The 11190-nt window shown below is 57.6% G+C and overlaps 1 protein-coding gene across 1 annotated transcript in view; it reads left to right on the plus strand.

Moving 5' to 3' along the window:
• The window catches only part of LOC144490110 (RNA-binding protein 10-like), a gene marked incomplete at its 3' end in the record, with an annotated part of 35271 nt that overhangs the window by 22888 nt on the left and 1193 nt on the right, over positions 1-11190 (plus strand). Inside the window, exons 7-13 of the mRNA XM_078207921.1 lie at positions 1019-1132; positions 1978-2080; positions 4089-4231; positions 5867-6014; positions 6856-6947; positions 9145-9303; positions 11002-11151. Of these exons, the coding sequence (XP_078064047.1) occupies positions 1019-1132; positions 1978-2080; positions 4089-4231; positions 5867-6014; positions 6856-6947; positions 9145-9303; positions 11002-11151 (909 nt within the window). The remainder of the gene's footprint in view (positions 1-1018; positions 1133-1977; positions 2081-4088; positions 4232-5866; positions 6015-6855; positions 6948-9144; positions 9304-11001; positions 11152-11190) is intronic.

Consider the following 11190-nt stretch of genomic DNA (forward strand, 5'->3'; position numbering starts at 1 on the left):
CCTCACCTCAGTTCGGCAAGGTTTCCCCCTTATCCTCAAACTATGACCCCTCGTTCTGGACTCCCCCCACCATCGGGAACATTCTTTCTGAATCTACCCTGTCTAACCCTGTTAGAATTTTATAAGTTTCTATGAGATCCTCTCTCCCTCTTCTCAACTCCGTTTGGTGAATATAGAATCATAGAATCCCTACAGGGCAGAAGGAGGCCATTCAGCCCATCGAGTCTGCACCGACCACAATCCCACCCAGCTCCTATCCCCGCAACCCCACCCACTTGCCCGAGCTAATACCTTTAACACGAATTTAGCACGGCCAATGCACCCTAACCAACACATCTTTCGGACTGTGGGAGGAAACCGGAGCACCCGGAGGAAACCCACGCAGACACGGGGAGAACGTGCAGACTCCACACAGACAGTGACCCAAGCCGGGAATCGAACCCGAGTCCCTGGCGCAGTGAGGCAGCAGTGATAACCCGCTGTGCTGCTAAATCCTAACCGATTTTGCCTCTCCTGATATGACAGACCTGCCATCCCAGGAATCAGCCTGGTAAACCTTCGCTGCGCTCCCTCTATCGCAAGGACATCCTTCCTCAGATAAGGAGACCAAAACTGCACACAATACTCCAGGTGTGGCCTCACCAACGCCCTGTACAATTGCAGCAAAACATCCCCGCTCCTGTACTCGTATCCTCTTGCCCAGTAACAATACCACTGCGCCATTGTGCAGGGAAACAGAGCAACAAATTTGCACGCAGTAAACTCCCACAAACAACATCGTGAGGGTGGTCTGTGAACCAAACAGGCAGCAGCTAAGGGGGAACTGTTTATTGAGGTGTTGGTTGAGGGATAAATATTGGCTGCAGGAGAGAACTCTCTCTCCTGTCCCGCTGCGCTCTGGGTCCTGTAACGGCCAGCGAATGCACTGCGGAACCTGCAGGCGTATTGGATGCAGGGTCACAGTGTCAAAAGTGACCCATGTTACACTCTGACCTTTCTCCACCCCCACCCCCTGCAGAGTTCAGATTCTGACAGCCACAGCACATGGTTAAACCAGGATGGGCAAGGAGATTACTCGTACTACCCTCAGCAGAGCGGGCAGGACGATGGCTACCAGCGACAGTATTCCCAGGTTAGTGAGTGACCGCGTCCACGGGAATCTCCCCCTCCCGGGGGCTGCACAGAGTCCGGGGGAATGGAGGGTTCAGCTCATAGACAGGCAACACAATGCCCCGTCCCCCCCTTATAACAGGGGGAGCCATTCAGCCCCACGAGCCTGTTACACGGGAACAGGAGGAGGCCATTCAGCCACACGAGCCTGTTACACAGGAACAGGAGGAGGCCATTCAGCCCCACGAGCCTGTTACACAGGTACAGGAGGAGGCCATTCAGCCCCTCTCTCTAGAGCCTGTTACACAGCAACAGGAGGAGACCATTCAGCCCCTCTCTCTAGAGCCTGTTACACAGGAACAGGAGGAGGCCATTCAGCCCCACGAGCCTGTTACACAGGAACAGAAGGAGGCCATTCAGCCCCACAAGCCTGTTACACAGCAACAGGAGGAGGCCATTCAGCCCCTCTCGAGCCTGTTACACAGGAACAGGAGGAGGCCATTCAGCCCCTCTCTCTCTCTCGGGCTTGTTACACAAGAACAGGAGGAGGCCATTCAGCCCCCCTCTCGCTCTCGGGCTTGTTACACAAGAACAGGAGGAGACCATTCAGCCCCTCTCTCTCTCTCGAGCTTGTTACACAGGAACAGGGGGAGGCCATTCAGCCCCTCTCGAGCCTGACATCGCTGAGTGACCTGTCTCTTTTATTATTTTAATTTTGGATTTTCCCAGCTGTGGAAATGTGATCTCTCCCGGATGTGATTCCTGAGTGTGTATTTGATTCTCCATTGCGGATGGTTCTAACCCTCTCCTCACCCCCTGTCGGTTCACCCCCAGTGCTGATGCTAACGCCTTGTTTTACCCGGGCAGGGAGGGAACCAGTATTCCCAGGATTACCAGCGGAGCTCCGAGCAGAAGAGCAGCGGACGATCGGCGCCACCAACAACGTACGAGGCAGCTCCCACTACGGCAGGTGAGTCAGGGCTAACTCCCGGTCTCATTCCCGGGATCTTCACTGTGCGCTGGATCCAGATAGGCCCCTAAGAGCGGGTGTAGCTGACAGGGAAAGCTAACAACATCCAGACGATCCTGTGGCCACACGCCATCCTGACGTTGGAATGCATTATCCATAGAACCACTGCGTCAAAACCCTCTGCTGTACCTGTCCTGGGAGTGTTTGATGGGGGACAGTGTAGAGGGAGCTTTACTCTGTATCTAACCCCGTGCTGTACCTGTCCTGGGAGTGTTTGATGGGGGACAGTGTAGAGGGAGCTTTACTCTGTATCCAACCCCGTGCTGTACCTGTCCTGGGAGTGTTTGATGGGGGGACAGTGTAGAGGGAGCTTTACTCTGTATCTAACCCCGTGCTGTACCTGTCCTGGGAGTGTTTGATGGGGACAGTGTAGAGGGAGCTTTACTCTGTATCTAACCCCGTGCTGTACCTGTCCTGGGAGTGTTTGATGGGGACAGTGTAGAGGGAGCTTTACTCTGTATCTAACCCCGTGCTGTACCTGTCCTGGGAGTGTTTGATGGGGACAGTGTAGAGGGAGCTTTACTCTGTATCTAACCCCGTGCTGTACCTGTCCTGGGAGTGTTTGATGGGGGACAGTGTAGAGGGAGCTTTACTCTGTATCCAACCCCGTGCTGTACCTGTCCTGGGAGTGTTTGATGGGGGGACAGTGTGGAGGGAGCTTTACTCTGTATCTAACCCCGTGCTGTACCTGTCCTGGGAGTGTTTGATGGGGACAGTGTAGAGGGAGCTTTACTCTGTATCTCACCCCGTGCTGTACCTGTCCTGGGAGTGTTTGATGGGGGACAGTGTAGAGGGAGCTTTACTCTGTATCTAACCCCGTGCTGTACCTGTCCTGGGAGTGTTTGATGGGGGACAGTGTAGAGGGAGCTTTACTCTGTATCTAACCCCGTGCTGTACCTGTCCTGGGAGTGTTTGATGGGGACAGTGTAGAGGGAGCTTTACTCTGTATCTAACCCCGCGCTGTACCTGTCCTGGGAGTGTTTGATGGGGGACAGTGTAGAGGGAGCTTTACTCTGTGTCTAACCCCGTGCTGTACCTGTCCTGGGAGTGTTTGATGGGGACAGTGTAGAGGGAGCTTTACTCTGTATCTAACCCCGTGCTGTACCTGTCCTGGGAGTGTTTGATGGGGACAGTGTAGAGGGAGCTTTACTCTGTATCTAACCCCGTGCTGTACCTGTCCTGGGAGTGTTTGATGGGGGACAGTGTAGAGGGAGCGTTACTCTGTATCTAACCCCGTGCTGTACCTGTCCTGGGAGTGTTTGATGGGGACAGTGTAGAGGGAGCTTTACTCTGTATCTAACCCCGTGCTGTACCTGTCCTGGGAGTGTTTGATGGGGACGGTGTAGAGGGAGCTTTACTCTGTATCTAACCCCGTGCTGTACCTGTCCTGGGAGTGTTTGATGGGGACAGTGTAGAGGGAGCTTTACTCTGTATCTAACCCCGTGCTGTACCTGTCCTGGGAGTGTTTGATGGGGGCAGTGTAGAGGGAGCTTTACTCTGTATCTAACCCCGTGCTGTACCTGTCCTGGGAGTGTTTGATGGGGACAGTGTAGAGGGAGCTTTACTCTGTATCTAACCCCGTGCTGTACCTGTCCTGGGAGTGTTTGATGGGGACAGTGTAGAAGGAGCTTTACTCTGTATCGAACCCCGTGCTGTACCTGTCCTGGGAGTGTTTGATGGGGGACAGTGTAGAGGGAGCTTTACTCTGTATCTAACCCCGTGCTGTACCTGTCCTGGGAGTGTTTGATGGGGACAGTGGAGAGGGAGCTTTACTCTGTATCTCACCCCGTGCTGTACCTGTCCTGGGAGTGTTTGATGGGGGACAATGTAGAGGGAGCTTTACTCTGTATCTAACCCCGTGCTGTACCTGTCCTGGGAGTGTTTGATGGGGGACAGTGTAGAGGGAGCTTTACTCTGTATCTAACCCCGTGCTGTTCGTGTCCAACAGAATCTTCCTCGGAGCCGGGGGTTCCTGGGATTGATCCCATCCCGAGTCTGCAGTCGTACCCGCAGTCAGTTCAGACACAGGCTGCTCCCCAGTTGTACCAAAAACCATCCAGTGCCTCGTCAGACAGTGTGCGCAGCTCACAGGTAAGCTGTATTTGGGGCACAAAGGGTGGGGGGGGGGAGGTGGCAGAGTTGGGTGAGATCGGCTTGTTCATAAGTGATTTATTTTTAACCCTATGAGTCCCTGGACCAATTCCCACAATAAGACGAAGTTATCCAGGATGTGCCGCACTGTGGGAGGGTCAGTGCTGAGGGAGCGCCGCACTGTGGGAGGGTCAGTGCTGAGGGAGCGCCGCACTGTGGGAGGGTCAGTGCTGAGGGAGCGCCGCACTGTGGGAGGGTCAGTGCTGAGGGAGCGCCGCACTGTGGGAGGGTCTGTGCTGAGGGAGTGCCGCACTGTGGGAGGGTCAGTGCTGAGGGAGCGCCGCACTGTGGGAGGGTCAGTGCTGAGGGAGCGCCGCACTGTGGGAGGGTCAGTGCTGGGGGAGCGCCGCACTGTGTGAGGGTCAGTGCTGAGGGAGCGCCGCACTGTGGGAGGGTCAGTGCTGAGGGAGCGCCGCACTGTGGGAGGGTCAGTGCTGAGGGAGCGCCGCACTGTGGGAGGGTCAGTGCTGAGGGAGCGCCGCACTGTGGGAGGGTCAGTGCTGAGGGAGCGCCGCACTGTGGGAGGCTCAGTGCTGAGGGAGCGCCGCACTGTGGGAGGCTCAGTGCTGACGGAGCACCGCACTGTGGGAGGGTCAGTGCTGAGGGAGCACCGCACTGTGGGAGGGTCAGTGCTGAGGGAGCGCCGCACTGTGGGAGGGTCAGTGCTGAGGGAGCGCCGCACTGTGGGAGGGTCAGTGCTGACGGAGCACCGCACTGTGGGAGGGTCAGTGCTGAGGGAGCACCGCACTGTGGGAGGGTCAGTGCTGAGGGAGCGCCGCACTGTGGGAGGGTCAGTGCTGAGGGAGCGCGAACAGTGGGAGGGTCAGTGCTGAGGGAGCGCCGCACTGTGGGAGGGTCAGTGCTGGGGGAGCGCCGCACTGTGTGAGGGTCAGTGCTGAGGGAACGCCGCACTGTGGGAGGGTCAGTGCTGAGGGAGCGCCGCACTGTGGGAGGGTCAGTGCTGGGGGAGCGCCGCACTGTGTGAGGGTCAGTGCTGAGGGAGCGCCGCACTGTGGGAGTGTCAGTGCTGAGAGAGCACCGCACTGTGGGAGGGTCAGTGCTGAGGGAACGCCGCACTGTGGGAGGGTCGGTGCTGAGGGAGCGCCGCACTGTGGGAGGGTCAGTGCTGAGGGAGCACCGCACTGTGGGAGGGTCAGTGCTGAGGGAGCGCCGCACTGTGGGAGGGTCAGTGCTGAGGGAGCGCCGCACTGTGGGAGGGTCAGTGCTGAGGGAGCGCCGCACTGTGGGAGGGTCAGTGCTGGGGGAGCGCCGCACTGTGTGAGGGTCAGTGCTGGGGGAGCGCCGCACTGTGTGAGGGTCAGTGCTGAGGGAGCGCCGCACTGTGTGAGGGTCAGTGCTGAGGGAGCGCCGCACTGTGTGAGGGTCAGTGCTGAGGGAGCGCCGCACTGTGTGAGGGTCAGTGCTTAGCGAATCGTTCTAATTTTGACCATGTTGGACACATGAACTAGATTCACCCCCCCAGTCCTTCGATCTCCTTTTCCTGAATGTGAAAGCCACTCTTCCAGATATGAACCCTTCTTACTGCACCCCACTGACCAGTCTTTCCCTGTTCAGACCCCGCAGACCAGCCGGTCCCCGGTCACCCAGAAGGTGGAGATCGTGGCTGAGCCGCAGCTGAACGTGGGTCAGGGGTCAGCGGTGAGCGGCAGCAGCCAACCGTCTGCAGGCTCCAGCTCGGGCACACAGGACTACACCCAATACCGTGAGTACGGCCCTGTCCAGGGGAGAACGGCGGGAAGGGGGAGGGATCCCTCAGCGAGGGTATGGAGCGGCCTGGGAGAGAGGGTAGGGGCCCTCGGGGAGGGGTGGGGGGTCCCCGGGGAGAGAGGGTGGGGGTTCCCCGGGGAGAGAGGGTGGGGGTTCCCCGGGGAGAGAGGGTGGGGGTTCCCCGGGGGGAGAGGGTGGGGGGTCCCAGGGGAGAGAGGGTGGGGGGGTCCCCGGGGAGAGAGGGTTGGGGGTCCCCAGGGAGAGAGGGTGGGGGGTTCCCCGACGGGAGATGGTGGGGGGTCCCCGACGGGAGAGGTTGGGGGGTCCCCGACGGGAGAGAGGGTGGGGGGTCCCCGGGGAGAGAGGGTGGGGGGTCCCCGGGGAGAGAGGGTGGGGGGTCCCCTGGGGAGAGAGGGTGGGGGGTCCCCGGGGAGAGAGGGTGGGGGTGTCCCCGGGGGGGGAGGGTGGGGGGGTCCCCGGGGAGAGAGGGTGGGGGGTCCCCGGGGAGAGAGGGTGGGGGGTCCCCGGGGAGAGAGGGTGGGGGGTCCCCGGGGAGAGAGGGTGGGGCGTCCCCGGGGAGAGAGAGTGGGGGGGTCCCTGGGGAGAGAGAGGGTGGGGGGTCCCCGGGGAGAGAGGGTCAGGGGTGGTTCGTGACTTCTCCAGAGTACCCGGGGTTGGAGGATTTGCCTGACAAGGGTGGGGTTACTGTCTGAAATTGTTCCCAGTCTCCATGGGCCTGGGAGTGCGTTCGGATCGATTCCCTCTGCTCCGTCTGGTTAAATAGAAACTGGGTTAAATCAGAATACCGCATTGACCCTGTGCCCTCTGACTCACAGCTGTCCCAGACGTCTCCACTTACCAGTACGACGAAATGTCGGGGTATTACTATGACCCTCACACAGGACTCTACTATGACCCCAACTCACAGGTAAAGTGGGATCCCGTCTCTAACGCAGTTTGGGCGGGGAGGGGGGGTGGCTGGTGTGCCAGATGGGGGCAGTGCCAGGTTGGGGTACCAAGCATACAAAAACATCGCAGGCAGGGACAGGGTTTCTGAGGGTGAATCTGCTCCCACCGCCCTCTCAGGCAGCGCCTTCCAGATCACAACAACTCGCCGTGTCAGTAAAATTCTCCCCATCTCTCCCCCCGCCTCTGGTTCATTTACCGATTCTCTTCACTCTGTGTCTCCCCCTCCCTCGCTCTCTGGTTCCCCACCCTCCTGTCGCTGGGAAACACTTTCTCCTCATTCACTCGATCGAGATCCCCTCGCGATAGTGACTGCCTCGATTCAATCTCCCCCTTAACCTTCCCCGCTCCGAGGAGAACGATCCCAGCTTCTCCCAGTCTCTCTCTCTCTCTCCAATGGATGAAGTCTCCTCATCCCCTGGAACCATTCTGGGTAAATCTCTGTCCGCACCCTCCCCTGAGGCCTCCACATCCTTGCTGTCATGCGGGGGCGGTGGGGGGGGGGGGGGGGGGTGGGGGCGGAGCAGGATGGGGCACAGTCCTCCGGACTGGGCATAAGGAGAGAGTTGTGCATCTTCCAGAGTCTGAAAATTCTCCTCCTTTCAAAGGGTTACCATTACAATGTCAAATCCAGTTGTTAAACAGCTGGGTAGAGACTGGGACTGCAACCAAAGGCCCTCCTGTGCAACACTGGGCAGCACACTGAGTGGTCTTTACAATTAGGAAGGGAGGGCTATTGATACTGTTATAAAGCAGAGATGGATCCTCCCCCTCCCCGGAGATCTAGCACCAAAACCCCCCCAAAGAGGAGCACCTCGTCCTATAATCTGTGAACAGTGTGTGAGAAGTGCTGTGACCTGCTCTTCAGCAATGTCTAGTCGTTAAATACAAAATAAATCCCTGACACAGTCTCTGAAATCAACACGTAACTATTTATTTATCCAACTAACAAGTTAACTGAACTGTTAACAAACCGAATAAAACAAGATTCTAATGGAATGCTATTCAAATCCCACTCATTAGCAAAACAGAATTTAGCCACTCTCTAAATTACAACCAGGTTTTGTGTCTTCCGGAATATTCTGGGTCTTCCCTGTTGATTCTTCTGTCTGGAACCTCCTTCTTCTCTGGGACCTGTGCTCGCTCGATGGGGCTTTGAGCTGTGGCAGGTGCCAGTTTCTCCCCCCTTTTTGTCCCACCATCCCCCCTTCTTTAATACCTGTGATGACATATCAATATTTCCCACAATAGGATTGGACCTATTGGTCCATCAGATTGAAATTTAATATGTTCTTGGTATCCTAAGTGCCTGATTGAAATTGATTGGCTAAATTCAGAACCTTGTTGTCTTGGTAACCCTGCTGCTTGGCCTTTCAATATAAATGTTTCAGTTTGGGCTCTCTGTGTACTTGCATTGTTCAAACTCTCTAAGCACAGGAAAAGCACCGCCATTTAAAGGGACCACGCAATGCTTTTTCCCGAGCGTGTTACAAACACTGACCTATAATCACTCTACTCAACTCCGCAACAATAGCACGATATTCAGGGAGGGAAGAGACCAGAACTCGGGGGGCCGTCAGTATAAGACAGTCACTAATCAACCCAATCGGGGGCAATTCAGGAGAAACATGTTGGGGAGTAGGTACAGAGGAGATGTTGGGGGTAGGTGGGTGCGTGGAATCGGCTGCCGGTAGTGGTGGTGGAGGCGGATTCGATAGGGTCTTTTAAGAGACTTTTGGATAAGTTCATGGAAGTTAGTAAGATAGAGGGTTATAGGTAAGCCCAGTAGGGAGGGACATGTTTGGCACAACTTGTGGGCCGAAGGGCCTGTTTGTGCTGTAGCTTTTCTATGTTCTATGTTTACTCAGAGAGTGGGGAAAATGTGGGACTCGCTCCCACGGGGAGTGGGGAGAATGTGGGACTCGCTCCCACGGGGGGAGTGGGGGAGAATGTGGGACTCGCTCCCACGGGGAGTGGGGGAGAATGTGGGACTCGCTCCCACGGGGGGAGTGGGGGAGAATGTGGGACTCGCTCCCATGGGGAGTGGGGGAGAATGTGGGATTGTTGGCCCCACCGCCCTTGGAGCGGGTTTGTGACCTCAGCAAGTGTAAGGCCCCTGGCTTAATGGCTGTCTTGTGTATATATATTTTCATGTGTAGTACTACTATAATGCACAGACGCAGCAGTACCTGTACTGGGACGGTGACAAGCAAACATACCTCCCCGCCCCCGATCAGAGCGGAGACGCAGCCAAGGACCTGGGCTCGAAGGAGGGCAAGGAGAAGAAGGACAAACCGAAGAGCAAGACCGCCCAGCAGGTGAGACCCTGGCCATGAGGGGATGGGGGAGTTACCCCCTGCTCGCTGGCCATGAGGGGATGGGGGAGTTACCCCCTGCTCGCTGGCCATGAGGGGATGGGGGAGTTACCCCCTGCTCGCTGGCCATGAGGGGATGGGGGAGTTACCCCCTGCTCGCTGGCCATGAGGGGATGGGGGAGTTACCCCCTGCTCGCTGGCCATGAGGGGATGGGGGAGTTACCCCCTGCTCGCTGGCCATGAGGGGATGGGGGAGTTACCCCCTGCTCGCTGGCCATGAGGGGATGGGGGAGTTACCCCCTGCTCGCTGGCCATGAGGGGATGGGGGAGTTACCCCCTGCTCGCTGGCCATGAGGGGATGGGGGAGGCCAGGGTGCAGTCTCTCGCCAAATTCCATTGCACTCGGGGGCAGAGAGGGTTGACGGGGGGTAGGGGGGACGTTGGGGAACTGGGCGGCCCCCTCACCTGTACCCGTTTCCCGGGAAAACTTCTGGCAGCGTTGGGGGTGATCTGATCGAGGGGGGTTTAAGATGATTAAAGGATTCGATCGGCTCGACAGAGAGAAACTATTTCCTCTGGTGCGGGGAGGGGGGGCCCAGAACGAGGGGGCGGGGGGCAGGAGGTTAAAATGAGAGGCCGGCCGTTCCGGGGGGGGGGAATGTCAGGAAGCATTTCCTCACACAAAGGGGAATGGGAATCCGGAACTCTCTCTCCCTCCCCGAAATAAACCTGTCGAGGCTGGAGGGGGCGATTGGAAATTTCAAACCCTAGATTGAGAGGATTCTGTTGGGTAAAGGGGGGGGGGGGAGAGGGATTGAGGGTTACGGAACTGAGGTGGGGATAGGAGGGTGAATGGCCTCCTCCTGTTCCTGAGTAACAGGCTCGAGAGAGAGAGAGAGAGAGAGGGGCAGAATGGCCTCCTCCTGTTCCTGTGTAACAGGCTCGAGAGAGAGGGGCTGAATGGCCTCCTCCTGTTCCTGTGTAACAGGCTCGAGAGAGAGGGGCTGAATGGCCTCCTCCTGTTGCTGTGTAACAGGCTCGAGAGAAAGAGGGGCTGAATGGCCTCCTCCTGTTCCTGTGTAACAGGCCGGAGAGAGAGGGGCTGAATGGCCTCCTCCTGTTGCTGTGTAACAGGCTCGAGAGAAAGAGGGGCTGAATGGCCTCCTCCTGTTCCTGTGTAACAGGCCGGAGAGAGAGGGGCTGAATGGCCTCCTCCTGTTGCTGTGTAACAGGCTCGAGAGAAAGAGGGGCTGAATGGCCTCCTCCTGTTCCTGTGTAACAAGCTCGAGAGAGAGGGGCTGAATGGCCTCCTCCTGTTCCTGTGTAACAGGCCTGAGAGAGGGGCTGAATGGCCTCCTCCTGTTCCTGTGTAACAGGCCTGAGAGAGAGAGGGGCTGAATGGCCTCCTCCTGTTCCTGTGTAACAGGCCGGAGAGAGAGGGGCTGAATGGCCTCCTCCTGTTCCTGTGTAACAGGCCGGAGAGAGAGGGGCTGAATGGCCTCCTCCTGTTCCTGTGTAACAGGCCGGAGAGAGAGGGGCTGAATGGCCTCCTCCTGTTGCTGTTATCTGGAGCTGGGGGTAAGGGGAGTTTAACTTGGGGCCTAGCTGAGGGGGGGCAGCCTGGGACTGTGTTTGAATGAGGATAGACTGGAGATTGTGTGTGTGGCTGTGGCCACCCTGACGTGTGGCTGCCGGTTGCAGATTGCCAAGGACATGGAGCGCTGGGCCAAGAGCCTGAACAAACAGAAGGAGAACTTCAAGAACAGCTTCCAGCCCCTCAGCTACATGCGAGACGATGATCGCCGAGAGTCTGCCTCTGCAGACGCTGGCTACGCCATGCTGGAGAAAAAGGTAACCAGGGAGGGGGGGACCAACCGCAGCGGTGACCCC

Source organism: Mustelus asterias, unplaced genomic scaffold (genome assembly GCF_964213995.1).
Source record: "Mustelus asterias unplaced genomic scaffold, sMusAst1.hap1.1 HAP1_SCAFFOLD_2884, whole genome shotgun sequence".
Lineage (NCBI taxonomy): Eukaryota > Metazoa > Chordata > Chondrichthyes > Carcharhiniformes > Triakidae > Mustelus > Mustelus asterias.